At 41.7% G+C, this 22,521-nt stretch overlaps 1 protein-coding gene across 2 annotated transcripts in view; it reads left to right on the forward strand.

Moving 5' to 3' along the window:
* The window catches only part of CSPP1 (centrosome and spindle pole associated protein 1), a 976,424-nt gene that overhangs the window by 191,040 nt on the left and 762,863 nt on the right, over positions 1-22,521 (forward strand). For both annotated transcript variants that reach the window (XM_069220290.1, XM_069220291.1), the window contains one exon: positions 2,612-3,009. In XM_069220290.1, coding sequence (XP_069076391.1) covers positions 2,612-3,009 — 398 coding nt within the window. The remainder of the gene's footprint in view (positions 1-2,611; positions 3,010-22,521) is intronic.

Raw genomic sequence — 22,521 nt, forward strand, 5'->3', positions numbered from 1 at the left:
TGTTTTTCACATTGTACACCTTATTTCTAAAATGTATTACATGAGACCCTTACATTGGTACATGGTACAAATACCTGTACACACATCTTCCTTGTATTCAACTGCCTCAGTCTAGAATTCAGATTTAAGACTAGTTTTGCCCTACCTGAATTTTTTATCTACGTTTTTATGAAGAATCCATGTATATTTTCAGGTAAAGTGTATAACCTGTAGTGTTTTTGCCATTGTACACTTTGTCTAAAATATGTTAAGTTATAACATTTGATTGGTTCAAGGAACAAGCACCTATATAAACCTCTTAATGTTTATGTGTTTTCTGGGGTCTAGAATTCAGATTTAAGGCTCTGTTTATCCTAGCTGAAACATTTCTTTGTTATCCTGTATAAAGGATATTCATCAGAGTCTCCCACTAACAAAATGCACTCTTGAGCAATCTGGCTACTTGCAAATAATTGATGTGCTTCCAGGTGACAGGCCCCAGTTTACCCCATGGAACAATAGACCTATTCCTGAAGATATTCACTCCTGCTAGGGTGATATCTTTAGGCTGTTAGTGTCAAACCACTAGCGACGGATGGGACCTGCAAGGATCTAAAGTGATTCATGCTTCAGTTTATGTTTTTGTACATTATACCATGAATACTGCCTTGAAACTTTGTAGCATTGAAGCATGACCTCGCTGGACCACAGTCATGACCATCGGATCAGTCCATTCTTGAACAGTCAGACCAGAATTAGGGAAAACACACAAACAGAAGTCAAGCAGACAAATAGACAAATGTAAATGGTGGATGTGGTGCACAACTCAGAAAGAAACCGACGCAAACAAACAAATACGAGTTTAGATAAGCCTTTAGTACAACATCACCCTCCTTCTGTGGAAATTCCCAGGCTCTCGCGTGACCGTAGCAGATATATTTGTTGGTGCAGGTTTATAAAGCTACATCAAACCTTACACTGGAGTTGTCCACTGCAGAACACAGAGCCACACAAAGCAATGTAAACGTCCCCTGTAGTACAATTAAGCTGTCCAGAAGCCAATAATACCTGTGCTGGGTAAAACACAGAGAAAAGACCTGTAACTCACTGCACATAGAAAACAAAGCAAGTGACTGCTGGAATTTGGAGAAATAGCCCATCACTGCAGAGAGAGCTGCAGCTGCAGAATCCTGTTGCAGAGATTAGATAAATGGCAATATGCTTTGATATATATTCACTGAAAAAATACAGTGATTGAAAGGACGTTATAGTTAGGTGAATATGTGAATAAAAACATACTGTTTTCAGTGAACAAAACCACTGAAATTCACCATTTACAGTTATCTCAATTAACTAGAACTCGTGCCTTAAAATAACTATAACTCTTAGGCCCCGACCATGCACAGTGTTGGTGTCAATGATGTAACTTCAGATGTCATTAGGAATGTAATCAATGTAGTCATTGAGCACATCATGAGTGATGTGATATGTGAGGGTAGGAGCAGTACATGGCGAGCGAGGGTTTAGGTTGTAGTTGTTTTCACATAGTCTTCTGACTGGCTTAACATCAAAATACAGGTTGGGCTTAAAGTCAAAATTTCTGTTACCATATGTTTAGACTGCTTAGTGCTTCTACAGTAAAACACTAGCAATAGAGGACCATGCTTGAGATTCCCTGTAGTGTCTGTTAGTGAGTAAATACCTCATTTTCCGTCTTTTCAGTGAGTTATAGAAGAAACTTTGTGAGAATGACATTCCTTTCTAGGTTCATCCATACAAACGTCTGTTCATCCATACAAACTTTACTTAGTTATGCAATTTACTCCTACAATAATTTGTAGGTGAGATATAGGCAATATCTGTTTTACGCCAGGCCCGCTGCTTACACCACTATAAAGGACAATCATTGACCCTCAGAAGTAGCCATTGGTCTTTGGACAATTTAGTAGTAGTCCCAATTCCCCTTCCACGTTTTTTTTCCACAAGAGTAGAGAAAAATTACATGTTTTTAGTAGGAAAAGGTAAACAACAAATAGACTAAACTCTGAGTAATATCCTTATTTGTTATAAATTGACAATTTCTGATCATTCTATTTTAGTATCTTGAATGGATGTGCTGCCAGCTTACTATCCTGTTCATTTGGAGTTCCTCAAGGATCTGCCCCGGGTCCTCTGTCTCTCTTTAAAACATGATCTTATTTTCTATAATTGTTTCTTTTAGTTGTGCCACTTTTCTGCTGATGATTCACAATTTTGTTTTCTCATTTTCCGCATTCCAACTCCTCTTCAAGAACACATTTCTGTCTGTCTCTGGTTGCCACATTAACAGTCAGTTCAGTGACTGTTACCCTTAATGTAGCTACCCTTCTTCCCAGTACCCCCACCTAATTGTCATCATCAGTGATATGTGTAATCATACTGCCTCTGCGCAGTTTAAAGTTGTCTTTTTTTTTCTCATAGCTTGCATAATCGAAACAAAAATTCTGAAATACATGAAAAAACGAATTAAGCTATGCATAAATGTACATTTAATGGGAAAGAAGTGTCTTAACAGAAGGATTCATTATTTACATTATTGTTGAAAAAGTGTATTACCTGGTATTATTATTCCATATTTTATTCTACTTGTTAGAATGAGAGGACGGTTAAATTTCCCGTTAAGCCTGAATCACACACACAAGTTGAGACATCGCAGAGGGGACAACCTCCGAAGAGAGATGCATCTACCTCAATGGAAGCCTATGAAGAGCTGCTAAATAAAAAGCGACAAGAAGAAGGCAGATATCGCAGTTTGGGTGATGAAGTTGAAGTAATGGAGAGAAGGCGACGTAGACAAAGTGATGAAGAGCCTGAGGTGTCCCGCCAATCACTTAAAAAACTTGACAGTGACATTGGCATTTCAGCAAGAACTCGCAGGTTTCCAGAGAATCATGACTTAAATCGAACTCAGATGAAACTTCACTTGGATCACGATCATGAAAGAGATTTGAGAGAACGAATACCCTCAAGGCTTAAACACCTACCTGAGAGGTAATTTTACACTTGATTTTTCTGTCTGATATTCTTGTAGGAGTTGCTTGAAAGAACGTGTTCTGTGAAATAGTACATAATTGAACTAAATCCATAACAGGTTTGAAAAAATGTAAAAAGAAGGCAATAGCTGGAGATCAAGTTTTCATATAAAAATAAGAGCCAAGATCACTAAGTCTTAAAATAAAACCGACAAGCATTCTTGTCAGTGGTGTCTGCACTGATGTCTTGATAGTCTGATAAACCATCTTACAGTTTGCACATGCTTATAAATGGAGCTATTGTTGTTATTATATAGTATACATGCAGAGCTATATGAAGTGTAATATGCTGTGTATTACCATTGTTGAGTGTGGGAATGGGCCATGACACACGAGAATCAAAGGCTTGAGTGGTGATGTCCTTCCCTTATCAATGGTAATGTATAAAATATTATACTTTGTGCATCTACAGAAATGGTTTAAGCCACAGTATTTTTTAGTGTGCACTTGTTTTGACAAAGGCATTTAACCAGGTCGGCATAATTAAAATTTGTGCAGTACTATAAAACAAATAGAAGAGACCTTGTGACTATTGTGAAAGTTGTTTTTCTGTGTAAAGTAATTGTAACATGCAGTCTGTGAGACAGTAAAAAAAAAAAAGTTTGTCATGTCAGTTTTGCTGTACTTTAGTAATAAATAGCATGTTACACCCTTCACATTGTCATATATATTATTTATGCCATGGTAATGAAAATATGTGCACAGTTTAAATTTCACTTAATTACTACAATTCACTACCGCCTCTTTCACCATAACCTTGGAGAACACAAAGATGGACCTAAGAGTAGAAACTCTCCCAACTGTAGAGGAAGTCAGTATGATGTTTAACAAATGGCTTACAGGTACACTATATGCTATTCCTTTCTCAAAAGTATAAAAAAAACGTTTGTCTGCTTCAGCCGCTTGGCTTGCCAAATTATTGTCCTGGTTAGAAAAAAACTGTAAACGTTTAGAGAGTGCTTGACAAAAAAGAATATCATTAGGAAAAGAAGCCATCTATTTGCTAGTTCTGAAAGATTTTATTTTTAAAAAACGTGAAACTTGCAAAAAGACTCCTATGAAAAACGCATTTCTGAGTCATTTAATTCCTCTAAAGAGATTTTGGAACTGGTCAATTTTCTTATGAATTCCAGCTGTCAAAACATATTAGTCCGTAGGATTGAGGATACTTGTGAAAAGCTAACTGTATATTTCTGCAATAAAATACTCAAGATCTGTGAGGCTCCTAAAGGTCCAGATAATTCAGTTGAGGAGCTAGTGGAGACAACACCCTGCCACACTGAATTCACCTTGGATAGATTTGAGCTGGAAATTCCCACTACACTACTGAAGCTACTGCTTTCCATCAAATCAGGTTCACCTAGAGAACCCGGTCCAGTTGTGGCACAAGTTTGCCAATACACCAGTACCTTCTTTAGCCCAAATATGGAGCCTTTCTTTGACCTCTGGCAAAGCGCCAACAGTCTGGAAACAGGCCCTCATAATGCTAGTATTAAAAAAGCCCAATGCAGACCCAGTGGACAAGGGCAACTGGCCAGTATCACTTTTACCCCTCCTAGTTATTATATTAGAAAAACATGTGAACAATGTCTTATTATCTTTTCTAAATACTTAAAGTTCACTGCATTCCAGACAATCAGATTGAGTCCACTCTATACCACTGGGTCAGCCTTGATTGTTATATTGGATGACTTCAGGTGGATCCTTGATAAGCATAGAAGGGCTGCCTTAATCTTCTTAGATTTATCAACAGCTTTCTATATAATCTATCATATTATGCATTTGTCAAGATTAAACAGGACTGATATTGATGGCTTTTTATTAAGCTGGATCAAATCTTACCTTGATAATAGAATTCAACAAATGAAGCGGGAATCATTGCTTTCCCGAAATTGCCCAGTTATTTATGGTGTTCCAGAGGAGTCTTCCTTCAGCCCCACAGTATTTAATAACTATGTAGCACATCTAGCCAAGCATATTACCTCTTATGGATATCATGTTATGTTGTATTCTGATGACACTCCGCTAGTGCTACAATTGTGTGGCAAATGTACTTTGAATAGATTATTCTCAAAAAAGTGCCTTTCTCTGGCATGCAAAATGGATGTAGAGTAAGTCCTAAAACTTAATACTGCTCAGACCTCAGACTGGATCTGGAAATTTAAAAGCAGTACTCCTTCCTACAAGCAATGGCATGTTGGAGGTGGTAGGCTTCTAACAGGGATATTGTGCACTTGCTCTGGGAATGCCCTACTTTAACTAAATGCCCTACTTTAACTAAATATTGAGGAAAGGTCTGGAGGGTTATAAATGAACACTGGGAGCTCAGAGACGACTTACCAGCCAAGCTGTACTACTTCATGACACAAGCGCCTACCCAAAGGTCACCCACCAAATAGCTAAATGGTTTGCCCAGCTAAGATGTAGAGGCTTGGCTATGTGAGCTATGTTCAGTTTCCACATTAGAGAAGTTTGTTGTAATTTAGGTTGGGTGCCTTAGCGATCCTGCTGAGAATGTAAATTGAACGGGAGGAGATTGTCACAAGCAGGAAGTGACAGTGTTGCACCAGTGGCAGAATTCAACAATACAAGCTACCCTGTGCAACCACCGAGTTGAACATCATTGCCTAGGGATGGTTACTCAAGAGAAACTGACATATAGTCATGCTGGACTCTGTTTCGTAGCCTCATTTGTGTTCTCCTGGAGGGACAACTACTACTCTAGTATATTGTGCCACTCACAATAAACAAAAAAATTTCTTGAAGCATTCACCTTTCAGATTGGTTGTTCCTTTGTTTTTTCTCTCCTTGGTATCAGGTTCTGATCCGCTCCCATAAGGGGGACTGGAGGGTGGGACTGTAAGACAGCAAAGGTTAACCACTGTACAAATTATTACGTTTGCCATGCTTTTTGGGATATGGTGCGCTGTATATAATTGTGCTAAAGTGCAATAAAGAATTGTGTATGCTTGAAGCAGTGCTCCTGTGTGCTGACATTGTTATGCTCTGGAAGTGACAAGCAGAGCCACATTAAGCATCAACCGTGCACACTTAAGTCAGTTGCTTTCATAGGCTGTCTGTGCCGTCACATGCAGAGCCCATTGGTATGAACGAAGTGCAGCTCTCTAAATTTTGACCTTTTTAGATAGAAAGAAGAGCCCAGTTCACAGACTGGGTAGGAGGGAAAATCAGTGAGGAATCTACAATTAGAGTGTTCACCAGGAAGAATGTTACAGAAGGTAAGTAGCTTGTTCTTCTGGTTGATATTTCTAACTGCAGTTTTTCTTACATTGTGAATAAATACCATGGCAGTACCTGCTCAGAGTGGTGGGTCTATAAACTGGCTCCAACCAAAATGCCCTCCCGGTGAACCTGATTGTTGAGGCAGTAATGCTTCCATGTAGCTGCCTGACAACTGACATGGACAGGCACTTTTCATACTAGTGCAGTGGCAGCAGCCTTAGGAAATGGTGATAGCCTGCCTAATTTGAAAGGAGAACCACATTCAGCACAAAGGAAGCTCTAGTCCTCAACACCAACTTATTTGGGAAAAATGTTGTGTAAGAAAGGTGACCAAATTCTGCAACTCATTCACATGACTCCCCAGTGTTATGGAGATGACATAAAATCAGGAGCTTTATGGACAACTGCAGCAGCTCAAAAGTGGTGCACATTATAAGAGTGAGAACTAAGTTCAGGTCCACTGTGGCATAAAAAGGGTGTTGATAGAAATAAATGTTGCTTGCCTTTCTAAAATCTCATCCCAACAGGTGAGTTCAATAAAGAAGGCTTATTGGCAACCTCAAAAAAATGAGTCGATTAATAGCCTTTAACAATGTCCAAGGCACATCCTTGCTGGGCCAGGGAAAAAAAAGTAAATCGTCTGCTAGAGAGCCCACCAAATGGTACTCCACCAGGGAAACTCCTTGGTGGTCCAGCCACTCCCAGAAGTGTAGATCCTCCTGGCACAGGACCAAAGACCCCATCCCTCCCTGCTTGTTGCAGTACAACATGACGGTGATGGTGACCATGAGTACCACCCTTTATTTGATGGTGGAGGCAAGAAAGCCTTCAATAACAGGTAAATGGCCTTCAGCTCCAACAAAATGACGTGGAGTTGATCTTGTTGCTGACAAATGCAATGTTCCGTAGATCATGAGTTTGTATCCTGAACAGCACACTCAGCAGGGTAAAGACTGCATATGTCTGGGTCCAAACTGAGGTGGCAAAATAATGATGGACACTGATGGAGCCCCAAGTGATTGATTATCAGTGACGGAGATTAAATCAAGCACTCTAGCCACTTCTTTTTTGTATACTTTAGTATGCGGTACCTTCGGAACTGTCAGAACATGTACAACTGAAAGTCCTAGGACTGAGGAGCATTGACAGATCTTTGTGAATGTAGGCTGCTGGTAGGTTTGTTACTGTGATAATTCAGCCTAATTTACCCTACCCATAATCTAAATTTCACCATGTCTTTGGGCAACAAATTAATAATGTAAGATTTACATTTCCCAAGAGCACACCATTAGCTGTCTCTTGTAATCCAGATAACTGGCCCTCATCACAGGAAGGTGATTATTCCATTTTTTTAGAGCAAACTGAAGTTAGCACCTAAATTGGGATTACAAAAAGCAAAGCAATTCTGCACGTTTTTCCGTCTCATGTTTTGCCGGATAAAGAGTTACATAATTTGAGCAGGGAAAGTATTGCACATTCCTAGTTTCGCAACTCAAAAATGGGGTAACATGGAATATTATCCTCAGTTCTGCAGTGTGGAAATCGGTGATAGGGAGATAATTCTGCACCTGTAGTATCTGTATTTGCCACGTGAAACATGAATTCCTATAATAACAGGCAACTTGTAATGAAGCGCTGCAAAGGTGCATATGAATTTCCCAAAATTATAAATACTTTGCTCATGTAAAACACAATGTATTTTTATGTGGGGTGTTGTGAGCCAATTGGTTAGAACTTGGAATATGGAGGGCCAGGTTGAAGGAGCAGTGTCATATCACAAGTGTCATGCTGCAGACTCGTCAGCTTGTCTCTCGATGTCCCTATCATTTGATAGCTGTGTTGTGCCACTTACATACCGCCAAATTGCATGTTAAAATAGCAGATAAAACTTTAGCAGTTCTTTACAATTTATTTAGCAAGAGTATATTCTTTACTGTTGCTTATCTTAAGTGCTAATATTCGCTTTATATATTCCCAGATTGATAGCCATTTCTGATAGGCTAACGATCATGATTATATTATTCAGGTATATAAATTGTAATTATTTAAAAGAGATTGAGCAACACACTGTTCATCTGCAAGTAGCTTACATATAACTTGGGTTATCCCAAGTTAAAAGGGTAACCCAATATAAAGGGTTAGCCCAGGTCAATAATCTTCTAATTTGCTGTGTTAATGTCTACGCACTGTGGAATACTATAGGGATAAATTCAAACAAAAAGTGCTTATACCACAATGAAACAATTAATTTCCATTCAAGTTAGATTTTAATCAATCATAAGGAGTTTCTCATATCAGTTCATTACGTAAAACCTGCCTTGGACATTCCCAACAAAACTATATGTTCGATGGCATCTGTCGCTGTAGATACGCATGTTTTGCAATAGCTCGCCATCTGGTGTTGGGCCGGAGTGTTACAAGTTGTTTTTCTTCGAAGAAGTCTTTCGAGTCACGGGACCGAGTGACTCCTCCTTTTGTCTCCATTGCGCATGGGCGTCGACTCCATCTTCGATTGTTTTTTTCCGCCATCGGGTTCGGACGTGTTCCTGTCGCTCCGAGTTTCGGAACGGAAAGATAGCTAATTTCGGAAGATTTTCGTCGGTATTGTTGCGTTCGGGATCGGCGTAGTTAGATTCAACACCGCATCGAAGATCGAAGAGCTCCGCTGCCCTTCGGGGTAGTTTTTCGATCCCCCGTCGGGGCCTGGTCGGCCCGACCGCGTGCTGAAGAACGCCGATGGAACGGACCCCGTTCCGTTTCTTCCCCAAATGCCACAATAAATACCCCTATACAGACCAACACTTGGTCTGTAACCTGTGCCTGTCACCTGAGCACAGTGAAGACACCTGCGAGGCCTGTCGTGCGTTCCGGTCCCGAAAAACACTCCGAGACCGTCGAGCCAGAAGACTTCAGATGGCGTCCGCGCCGACAGCCCACCGGGAGTTCGAGGAACAAGAAGAGGAAGGTACCTTCTCGATCCAAGACTCGGACTCCGAAGGATTCGACGATACACAAACCGTGAGTAAGACGTCGAAAACCACACAGAGGAAGATTTACAAGGCCCAGGGGACGCCACTGCCATCAGGCCATGGCTCCACCCATAAATTCGGCGACCGACCGTCGGCACCGAAAAAGGCCCAAACAGTGCCGAGATCGTCCGACTCCGGTCGAGACACCGGCATGCAGCCTTCTCGGGACCGAGAAAGTGCTGGAGACAAGCCTCGACACCGAGATGCCGGTGTGGACACGGCTCGACGCCGAGACGGCGGCATCGAAGAAGATCGACGCCGAGAGGTTTCGGCCCCGAAAAAGAAAAAAGTCACCTCGGAGCCGAAAAAACACGCAGACAGGGTTTCGGTGCCGAAACAAACTGCAAGCGACCCAGCTTCAGGCTCTTATACAGAAGAGCACTCGCTAACCTCCCAAATGCAAAAGCATAGGTTTGAGGAAGAGCTACAATCAACTGATGTGGACCATACGCAAAAGCGTATTTTCATACAGCAGGGGACAGGAAAAATAAGCACCCTTCCCCCCATTAGAAGAAAGAGAAGGTTGGAGTTCCAAACTGAACAGACACCACAACCAAAAGTGGTGAAAAGAGTTACCCCACCACCCTCTCCTCCGCCCGTGATTAACGTCTCACCATCACACTCCCCAGCTCACACCACCATAAACCAGGGTGACCAAGATCAAGACGCATGGGACCTATACGACGCCCCAGTGTCAGATAACAGTCCGGAGGCATACCCTACGAAGCCATCTCCACCAGAGGACAGCACTGCGTATTCTCAAGTGGTGGCTAGAGCAGCACAATTTCACAACGTAAGCCTCCACTCAGAACAGGTCGAGGATGATTTTTTATTCAACACACTCTCCTCCACCCACAGCTCATACCAAAGCCTGCCTATGCTCCCTGGTATGCTCCGGCACGCAAAATAAATCTTTAAGGAGCCGGTCAAAAGTAGGGCTATCACACCAAGGGTGGAAAAAAAGTATAAGGCGCCTCCTACAGACCCGGTTTTCATCACTACACAGCTGCCACCAGACTCTGTCGTTGTAGGAGCAGCAGGAAAAGGGCCAACTCCCACACATCTGGAGATACACCACCCCCAGATAAAGAAAGCCGCAAGTTCGATGCAGCTGGTAAGAGAGTCGCAGCACAAGCTGCAAACCAGTGGCGCATCGCGAACTCCCAGGCACCACTTGCGCGCTATGACAGAGCCCACTGGGACGAGATGCAACATCTCATTGAACATCTGCCCAAGGACTTACAAAATAGGGCAAAACAAGTGGTTGAGGAGGGACAGACCATTTCCAACAACCAGATCCGCTCCTCCATGGACGCTGCAGATACAGCTGCACGGACAATTAATACATCTGTAACTATCAGAAGGCATGCATGGCTCCGAACGTCTGGATTTAAACCAGAGATTCAACAAGCAGTTCTCAATATGCCTTTTAACGAAAAAGAACTGTTCGGTCCAGAAGTGGACACAGCGATTGAGAAACTCAAAAAAGATACGGACACTGCCAAAGCCATGGGCGCACTCTACTCCCCGCAGAGCAGAGGCAATTACAGCACATTCCGTAAAACACCCTTTCGAGGGGGGTTTCGGGGTCAGAGCACACAAGCCAGCACCTCACAAGCAACACCGTCCAGTTACCAGGGACAGTATAGAGGAGGTTTTCGGGGACAATATAGAGGAGGGCAATTCCCTAGGAATAGAGGAAGATTTCAGAGCCCCAAAACCCCTACTACTAAACAGTGACTCACATGTCACTCACCCCCTCCACACAACACCAGTGGGGGGAAGAATAAGTCATTATTACAAAGCATGGGAGGAAATCACTGCAGACACTTGGGTTCTAGCAATTATCCAACATGTTTATTGCATAGAATTTCTACAATTCCCTCCAAACATACCACCCAAAGCACAAAATTTGACAACACACCATTCCAATCTCCTGGAGATAGAAGTGCAGGCACTATTGCAAAAGAATGCAATCGAATTAGTGCCAAACACACAAATAAACACAGGAGTTTACTCACTGTACTTTCTGATACCAAAGAAGGACAAAACGCTGAGACCAATCCTAGACCTCAGAGTAGTGAACACTTTCATCAAATCAGACCACTTTCACATGGTCACACTACAAGAAGTATTGCCATTGCTAAAACTACACGACTACATGGCAACTTTAGACCTCAAGGATGCTTATTTCCATATACCAATACACCCATCGCACAGGAAATACCTAAGGTTTGTATTCAAGGGAATACATTACCAATTCAAGGTACTGCCTTTCGGATTAACAACCGCACCAAGAGTCTTTACCAAATGTCTAGCGGTAGTCGCTGCACACATAAGAAGGCAGCAAATACATGTGTTCCCATATCTAGACGACTGGCTAATCAAGGCCCATTCGTTAATAGAGTGCTCAAATCACACAAATCATATCATACAAACCCTCTTCAAACTAGGGTTCACCGTCAATTTCACAAAATCCAAAATTCTGCTGCGCAAGGTACAACAATACCTGGGAGCCATAATAGACACATCAAAAGGAGTAGCCACTCCAAGCCCACAAAGAATTCAAAATTTCAACACCATCATACAACGCATGTATCCAACACAAAGGATACAAGCAAAGATGGTACTACAACTCCTAGGCATGATGTCTTCATGCATAGCCATTGTCCCAAACGCAAGACTGCACATGAGGCCCTTACAACAGTGCCTAGCATCACAATGGTCACAAGCACAGGGTCACCTTCTAGATCTGGTGTTAATAGACCGCCAAACTTACCTCTCGCTTCTGTGGTGGAACAACATAAATTTAAACAAAGGGCGGCCTTTCCAAGACACAGTGCCACAATACATAATAACAACAGATGCTTCCATGACAGGGTGGGGAGCACACCTCGATCAACACAGCATACAAGGACAATGGAACGTACATCAAACAAAACTGCATATAAATCACCTAGAACTTCTAGCAGTTTTTCAAGCACTAAAAGCTTTCCAACCAATAATAGTTCACAAATACATTCTCGTCAAAACAGACAACATGACAACAATGTATTATCTAAACAAGCAAGGGGGGACGCACTCCACGCAGTTAAGCCTGCTAGCACAAAAAATTTGGCATTGGGCAATTCACAACCAAATTCGCCTAATAGCACAATTTATACCAGGGATCCAAAATCAACTCGCAGACAATCTCTCTCGAGATCACCAACAGGTCCACGAATGGGAAATTCACCCCCAAATTCTGAACACTTATTTCAAACTCTGGGGAACACCTCAGATAGACTTGTTTGCTACAAAGGAGAACGCAAAATGCCAAAACTTCGCATCCAGATACCCACACAAACAGTCCCAAGGCAATGCCCTATGGATGAACTGGTCAGGGATATTTGCTTACGCTTTTCCTCCTCTCCCTCTCCTTCCTTACCTGGTAAACAAACTCAGTCAAAACAAACTCAAACTCATATTAATAGCACCAACTTGGGCAAGGCAACCCTGGTACACAACGCTGCTAGACCTATCAGTAGTACCCTGCATCAAATTGCCCAACAGGCCAGATCTGTTGACACAGCACAACCAAAAGATCAGACACCCAGATCCAGCATCGCTGAATCTAGCAATCTGGCTCCTGAAATCCTAGAATTCGGGCACTTACAACTTACCCAAGAATGTATGGAAGTCATAAAACAAGCCAGAAGGCCATCCACCAGGCACTGCTATGCAAGTAAATGGAAGAGGTTTGTTTGCTACTGCCATATTAATCAAATACAACCATTACACACAACTCCAGAACATGTAGTGGGTTACTTGCTTCACTTACAAAAATCTAACCTGGCTTTCTCTTCCATTAAAATACACCTTGCAGCAATATCTGCATACCTGCAGACTACCTATTCAACTTCCCTATATATGATACCAGTCATTAAAGCATTCATGGAGGGCCTTAGGAGAATTATACCACCAAGAACACCACCTGTTCCTTCATGGAACCTAAATGTTGTCCTAACTAGACTTATGGGTCCACCTTTTGAACCCATGCACTCCTGCGAAATACAGTTCCTAACCTGGAAGGTGGCATTTCTCATCGCCATTACTTCCCTAAGAAGAGTAAGCGAGATTCAGGCGTTTACAATACAGGAACCTTTTATACAACTACACAAGAATAAGGTCGTCCTAAGGACCAATCCTAAATTTTTGCCAAAGGTTATTTCACCGTTCCATCTAAATCAAACAGTGGAACTTCCAGTGTTCTTTCCACAGCCAGATACCGTAGCTGAAAGGGCACTACATACATTAGATGTCAAAAGAGCATTGATGTATTACATTGACAGAACAAAAAACATCAGAAAGACTAAACAACTATTTATTGCATTTAAAAAACCTCATGCAGGAAACCCAATATCAAAACAAGGTATAGCCAGATGGATAGTTAAATGCATCCAAATCTGCTACCTTAAAGCTAAACGACAGCTGCCCATTACACCAAGGGCACACTCAACCAGAAAGAAAGGTGCTACCATGGCCTTTCTAGGAAACATCCCAATGCAAGAAATATGTAAGGCAGCCACATGGTCTACGCCTCACACATTCACCAAGCACTACTGTGTAGACGTGTTATCCGCACAACAAGCCACAGTAGGTCAAGCCGTATTAAGAACATTATTTCAGACTACTTCCACTCCTACAGGCTGATCCACCGCTTTTGGGGAGATAACTGCTTACTAGTCTATGCAAAACATGCGTATCTACAGCGACAGATGCCATCGAACTGAAAATGTCACTTACCCAGTGTACATCTGTTCGTGGCATCAGTCGCAGTAGATTCGCGTGTGCCCACCCGCCTCCCCGGGAGCCTGTAGCAGTTTGGAAGTTACCTTCAACTATTTATATATGTATCATCTCAACCTTAAATAAGTGCATACTTAGTCACTCCATTGCATGGGCACTATTACTACAATTCAACTCCTACCTCACCCTCTGCGGGGAAAAACAATCGAAGATGGAGTCGACGCCCATGCGCAATGGAGACAAAAGGAGGAGTCACTCGGTCCCGTGACTCGAAAGACTTCTTCGAAGAAAAACAACTTGTAACACTCCGGCCCAACACCAGATGGCGAGCTATTGCAAAACATGCGAATCTACTGCGACTGATGCCACGAACAGATGTACACTGGGTAAGTGACATTTTCATTATAGATATCTGGAAAAAAGTCAAGAAAGAAAATTCACAAATATATAAACTTAACAAAAAGAACTTGAATACACTACAAATGTCCGCCAAGGGCAAAGTAGCTCAGCGTTGATCTGTTCCTTGTTACTTCCTTGTTGTTCTTAACGACATAAGATGGTTATAGAATCTAGTCAAACATTCAGTCCATATGGAGATATTCACAACTTAAAAAGGAGTCCTGGGAAGTACAACCCCTCACTTTCTCCTTTGGCTAATCTAATGACCATATGTCGTTGGACCCCTCACAACAAAAAGTTCCAGTATATTTATTTCGGACCTCTTCATGACTAAGGAACGACAAGCGAACTCGAACTGCGCTGCATTTAGAAACCCTCGCATAGGTACCATAACTCTATAAAGCTTGAGCTGCTCGAGAATATCCGTTTAACACATACTACACCTGAAAACTAAGAGCTGTCAACCAATGACCTTACTTATGGAAACAGAGTGGAGAAAATACTAATCTCCTTCGTAAGCGGTGGCTGTGCCTATGCCCTAGTCATCCACGAGGAGAGTGCCATGGTCTGCTTCGTGATAAGTGTGAGGACCTAATAGTTGACATCTGATAGTTTTTAGGTTTACTCCGTGTTACACAGATACTATGAAACAGATCAAGCAATACCTGCTGTCTGAGGGTTTCTACGTCCAATGCAGCTTGAATTCTCTGTTTTCCTGCCATTGAATGGTGTATAAGAAAGGCTGTGTCGTCTGGTGCAGAATGATGGCAGTGAGTAACCTGCCTATTATCAGATGAACATAAACATGGTTATGCCCAAGTGCCCAAAATGGTATCCATGATGGCCTCATTACATGGCAATGGAGGCTCTGTAGGGGCCTGACCAGGCTGAAGTACCTCAGTCAAAACAATCTTCACCTCCATAGTAGGGAGATGTAGGTCTAAGACTTCTGCAGCCCTTTGCATAATGACTGCATAAAGACTGCAAATGAGATGCTTTCCTTAGCAGGACCAGACACAAGGCCAGTACCTGGACTAGTATTCTGGCCACTGCGAACGTCTGTACCGAAGGCAATGTTCAACCCGATGTGTGGTCAAGGGGCATAGACTGCACTGAGGGCAGTCCTGCCGGTGGAGTCCAACTGGAGACCCCCGTGGAACCTTGGGACCTGTAGTCACGCCAGAGGGAACTACTAAAGTGCCAAACATGTGCAGCTTGGCCCTTTTGAAGTTCTCTGCTTGATTCAACATCACTGCTGAACCTGGGAATTCTGAGTACACAGGATTAGACTCTGGATCAGATTAAATGGAGATTGCGAGCAAGACCAGGAGGCACGTTGACTCCCTCTAGCCATCTCTAGAGTCTGAGAGTGGCAGGAAGGGACTGATTCCCACTTTGAGGACTTGTGCTTTTTCTTGGATTTAACTGAAGAGATTAACTGCCACAATGATCTGTTGCAGAAACAACTTCAGGTAGGGCATCTTCATTTCGACCAGAACCGGTTGCCGCTTGGTGTCTTATGTTTAGCGACAAAGTTTGGTGTTGTAGTTTGGGATGACCTTCGGATTTATCTGGAATCAGCCATGCTCCAACCATAGGCACCAAAGACACAGTTTGTAAGGGTCTGTCACATATATCTGTGACAGTTCCCGCACGGCTTGAACCCTGTTGTCTGCAGGGGAATCATTTCCCATGCACACTCATAGCATTTTGTATTTAAAAATGGATATTGAAGATGAAGGAAAAGCTCTGGATCTGTGTTTGAAGGTGTTGAAAGAAAGAAACTGGCATCAGCACACATGACTGGCGTTTCTATGTGGCTCCTCTCATCACTTCAGATAGGGAATAACTTTTGTGTGGACCCGCATGACATCACCTACTGACGCGCAGGAGTACTGCCTTAAAGTTTCTGCATCCAGTCCGACACCTGGGGAATAGTCATGAGTTGAGGAATCTACCTTTAGAAGTATCCATCAGAAAAACTCAACTGGTCTGGGGATTAGTGGCCTACCAATATGACCTGCTCTGCCAACCCAAAAGAGATAGTCAAGAACCTGGGAATACAGAAAACGAAAAACTGTTGACGGATCAGGTAAATAAAACAGATTTCTTTTCATTACAAATTCCTAAGAAATATCTACCTTTTCTGATGGGAACGTGAAAATAATAGTAGTTTAAGCTTTGACTTGCTCAAAATTAGACTACTGCAGTAGTCTTCACTTAGGCATTACAAATAAGCTTCTCACCAACCTTCAACTTCTACAGGAGTCAGAATATCAATTGCGCTGCTTCGAACATGTCATTCCATAGGAAAACAGCTCCATTAGCTTCCAGTCAAGAAGCAAATCTTGTTTATACACTTTGCATAATACTTCAAACCCTTCTCAGGAAAAGTGAAATATAGCATCAAGACAAATTTTAGAGCTAATACCAACCCAGCAGCTGCATTCTACCTAACTGATTGATGTTACAATGCCTCAGTGAAGAAGTCACAATTTCGAGGAAGAAAAGTCTCCAGCCCAGCACTGGAATGCTCTCTCACTGTTGATTATAAAGATCTCCCCTCAATCTCAATTTTCTTATATGCTGAAAACTCATCTATTCTCCCTCCTAACGTGTCTTGTGATCTTGTTTTCTGTCAACACTCTTGTAATCAAAAGTGTTCCTCGGGGTAACAGCGCCATCTGCAAAACTGTTGATGATGTTAGTAATACCGCTCAATGAGAGGGCAATTGTGAATGGAGAAATAGGAGTTGGGGAAAGAACGAAACGTTGGAGCCCAAATGATAAATATGTGAATAGAGCATTAAGCAAAGAGCTAGTCCACGATGCTGAACAAGTGCAATGTCACAGGTGAAAACAAATACCCATTATATTTTACCCAGTTGCTACACTTTCCATTGAAAAGTGCATTTTTTGATTTGTCTATAACTTTGTCTCATGGACCGATTTGCATGAAATTGGGTAATCTACTAACTTGGTCAGCGAAGGACGTGCAGATCCATGTAGTGGCAAAAAGTTAAAAGGTATAAGGGGTGATTAAAGAAGTGTTTTCCTGTTTTAGCTCCCATAGGGTATTTTGTTTGCTCCTAAAGCAAAAACCACTGGAGGGATGTGTGCCAAACTTGATATGAAAGTAGACCTTGACTCAGTATGCTTTCATTGGTTTGTTGGTAATCAGTTCAGTAGGTTTTAAGATTTTAAAATGTAACGAGGTATCCATTGACCTTGAAGATTTAACACTTTTTGTATATTCCTGTTATTTTTAATCGTGAGTCAAAATTTGTCAAACCTGTCAATCAGATTTCCGCCACTTGCATTTAATGTAAATGAAAAATAAAATACCTGTACTGTGTGTAACTTGAAAACTGCAAACAGTGTCAAAGTTATTTTATTAAAGATTATTTTATTTTTTTCTTCTTAAGTTAAGGTTATTATTTGTTACTGTCACCTTTTTAATAGATCTGCATAAATTTGAACATACAAACTTAACATGCTAAGTGTGAGCTAAATGTCATGCATGCATTGTGCTCTATTTTCTAAGAATGTAATTGGCAATTACGTTTCGAGCTTGCAAGTAGTTACTATCTGTTATACATGTGCGAACACTAAGGCATAATACTCATGACTTCAGAAGATGAGTGGAATGTTGGCTTGTAAAATGATTTTGGCAAGCTGCTGTAACCCAATCTTGCTGTGGATATTAAATAATGTGAAGTATTACTGATGTTTCAGGTCATTAACTCAGGAAAGAGAGAGAATGGTTGACTATAGCTATCATCAAGCTTCCTACGCTCCAACACAAAGGGATGATTACAAGTGAGAGGCTTACAGTAGTTGTCTTATATCCATTCTTCTGAACCATGCCAATAATTGCCTTTATTGATATTTACTGATGTGTACACGTTCTCTCGCACCACTTCCTATCTTTGAGTCATTATTTTTCTTTTTCTAAAGTGGACCTGTGATTCTGGGTTCAATTCGCATTGATCAATATCTCCTACCGCTCCTGTGAAGTTGTTGCTCCTTCACTCTATGTGAGTTTCTTACAGCTGCAAGAAAGAGACAAACTGGGGACTATTCCCCAAAGGACTGCATCACTGTGGTCTTATCTCCAGTTCAGTCTCTGTATTTTATGGACACCTTTTCAAGTACTTTAGCATAACCTATAAAATCATTACAAACGTAGTTTCTGCAACATAGACTCTTCATTGAAAGTAATAGAGGTTTGGATGATCTCCTGCTGTCTGCAGAGCACTGTTTTGTAGATATTTTGTTCATCCATCAAAACGCAGTGTGTGAGGAATCCATCTGTCTATAAATAAATTACAGCACTCTACAGCAATCTATCAAGAGGAGATTTATTTCTGAAAAACCAATAGGAATAGTCTGATTAAAAGGTAATGCTCCATTTCTACATCTTAGATGTAAATAACAGGTTAAAATGTGAGAAAATGAGGAAAAAAGGTAACTTGATAGACTTAACATACAACTGAGTAAACTGAGTCCTGTGCCTTTAAGAACTCCTGGTAGTCCCTTTACTCATGATGCCTTGTTCTTGCTTCATATGCTCAGTTCTTTTTCCCTACTCCCGTGAAAAGGATATGAGGGTGCATCTGAAGTGTTTAAATCCCAGTTTTTGAAAAAATACTTATATTTTAAACAATATTCACCTTTTCTCAACATCTTTTATATCAGGCTGTCGAGTGATAGAATGTTTCTGGTCAATTTAAGGAATTTTTCCTCTCATTGTGCCTTCTATATGTGACAAATGCCTCTCCTGGGGCAGTTAAAAAACTGTCTCAGAATCTCATATGGTCTGTGTAGTGTTTCTACCTAAGTCTCATTGTGTCAATGACCGCAATAGTGTCAAGGACTGCAATATCTGCCAAAACATGTCCAAAGGCATTCTTAAGGATGGTGTCAGGCTTTGAGACATGCTTAAGAACATTAAAGCGGAAGAGGAGAGTTTGTGCCTAAAACAATGATCTGTGAAAAGGACCCCTTCAGAAGGAGATCTTCAGACAAAAGGTGAAGGGAACACCGTCAGTATGACCGCTTCTGATGCGATTCAAGATTGACAGCAAGTGATTCCATTGAGGGCATCATCCTCAACGTGTTCGTTGTCAATGGTGGGGTCCAAACCTTCACATCTTAGGAATCGACAAGCGAGCAATGCTGTTCACATCGGAAGACATTGCTGACGTTAAACAAAAAACAGACTGATATTGACACATCATGGCTGATCCTTATCACCTTCAAACCAATGAAGACTTGCTTTGTGATCAAAACATAAATGTTTTACGTCAGTATTACCTGGAACACCTTCCAGGCATTATCTATAATTGACATCACATGGCATCACAGTGGGTTCAGTATCAGAAAAGGCAGATGTGTTCGAAGGTCACTACCCCGAAGGTGTCGACCCTAAGAGGAGGAGGGCATGCATCAGGGAGACAGTGACAACTTTTCACCCCTCCCTGTCACCTGTTTCCCACTCTGGTATGGGTAGAGGTGTTTTTCCATATGAAGAAGTAATCCTCAATCATAAAGGGTGAGTGAGTATTAAGCATTGCATCTCAGGGATATGACCTTCACTTCAAAAAGATGTGTCCCCCACAACCTCTAAAATATTCCAAAAACACTAGCTAAGAATGTTAAGGGCGAAAACCTTTTTTGTGTCACCACGGATATTACTCTGTGTCTGATAACTGCCACGCGATTTTAACATGGCACCTTCTATTTAGGCATCATCAAGGCATTAATTTAAGGTTTCATCTTTTCCAAGAGAGGATTATCAAGAACTGTATTCTGCTGTCCAGCAACTGCCTCATCAGACAGCATAGCACCCTCTCTTTAGGCACTATCCAGACATTAATAAATGGTTTTAGGTTTCAGATAATCAAAAAACGAATTTTAAACCCCTCCTTTTAGGCATTATCATTATACACATTGCAGTAGATAAAAACACTGCTTCTTAAGGCCTTTTTAATGCATGTGTGTGTTTTTAACCAACCTTATTTGTGTTAGAAGATGGAAGGACATTGGACTACTATTCCTGTCATTCCCCATCATGCAGTGGACGTAACCATGTTTTCACACACACTGGGCGGGGCGCCTCCTGACATGGTAGGAGAGACACAAACACCGCACCTCTGTTACACCAGCATGGCAGGCTGAGTGGGGATCAGGCCTTCTAAATAGATAAAGAAGCAGCATTCTACCTAGGACAAAGTAAGTGCAGCATCTGACCCACTCTGGGGAACTCTTACTCCTGAAGCTATTGATTCCATATTTTAATCTCTGTCTCTTTCTCTTTATACTTAAAAACTATTTGAGATCTCCTTGACATTCTTCTACTGATGATGCAAAACTGTTTATTGTGTGTGACTACAGGGGCATGCTACCCCATCCTCCCATGTGCCTCTCTAGGATTCCCCAGTAGGTTAAGTCCCTTTGCATGAGCGAGTTCGCACTGACTTTTACAATGTGACACGTACCACAAGCATGTAATTCTGACAGCATTTTAGATATGGAGCAAAGAAGCACACAGGGTGTGACATGTAGTATTCACCGAATTTTAAATGCATGAATATTGCACGTTTGCATAACTGCATGCACAACAGTGGCATAAAAGTATTGATGCAGTGTGAGATGGTATATCTGATTATCACTGCTCTTCTTAAGATACCTTGTTTCTGACAAACAATTAGATTGTCGCGTGGGCTCTCATTATCCTAAATGAGACTACTGGATTTCTAGGCAGCAGGATCGATAACGGTGTGGGGGACTGAGTCTGACCCACGTGTAAGGAACTCTGTCACCCTAAATCCGGTTGTTGCTCCGGCTAACTAGCAGTGCCTCATTTCTCCCACGGGGAAGAAATGATTGGGCAGCCGAGCGCATGACATCTTTGGAACTTCTCAGGGAAGTCGTGGTCACTCAGATCCAAACCAACTCTCTCATTCACTATATGGTCTCATATACAAATGACAAAGACAGTATAAGTTTTATATAATGTTTTAATAAAACGACTGTATTTTAGATATTAAGGCGTGAGCCGCAATAACCAGAACAATACAACATAGTAGGATTGATATAGTAACCAGGAGAGTAAAACATAGAAATAAAGCTATCATAATTCCTAACCGTTTCTACTCTCCCTCTGCTTGTTCTATTTAGAGCACAGCATGTTAAGCTTTCAGCTTGCCTTTCTGTATCACTAGGGAGACGGACACACTCATACCTGAGCAAAGGCCTGTGATCTGGTTCAGCATCTGCAACGAGGCAGTCAGCGTCTAGTTGTGGTTCCCTGGTCGGAATCTCCCCCTCTGCATGTATTGGGACAAGGAAGTGATTTTATAACTAACATGTCATCGTGATCACAAAATGTTCCTGCGCAGGAATGCCAAGTCTAGACTCCTACCACGTCTATCGGCAATGTACCAGACTGTATCCTTGACTAAAGCACAGAGTGAATATGTTATGAAGAACTCCAGTGCTGAAGTAGGCAAAACAGTGTGATATGAATAAAAAACAACACCGTAGAACTGGCTATTCTGTAAAATAACAGTACGAAGCCTAATAGAAAGCATTTAGAGTAAAGTGCACAGAGGCTCTAAGCTGTTAGCAAATGAATAAAATATATTTAGGGCAAAGTGCACAGAGGCCTAAGGCCTGAAGCTAATGCGCAAAATATACGTAAAACTGACCACACTACACCCTCCCCTTGTCGGTAGCAAGTGGTTCTAACAACATAAAAAAAAACATGACCTAAATTTAAACCCAACATTTCGACAAGATGAGAAGACAGCAAAGTCATAAATTTAGGAAACATGTGACGAGAGAGCGAATTGCAATATAGTGTCAATTGAGTCGGGAGAGAGAGGAAAAAAAAAAAATCCAATTGTCAGACAGAAGCAATAGAACGTAGAAGCTCCTCCACTTCGAGATATGTCAATATCGGAAGATCCACGCCACAAAGTACCATGGAGCAGGTGTGTTCCAAAGCC

This window comes from Pleurodeles waltl, chromosome 2_2, assembly GCF_031143425.1.
Source record: "Pleurodeles waltl isolate 20211129_DDA chromosome 2_2, aPleWal1.hap1.20221129, whole genome shotgun sequence".
Taxonomy (NCBI): Eukaryota; Metazoa; Chordata; class Amphibia; order Caudata; family Salamandridae; genus Pleurodeles; species Pleurodeles waltl.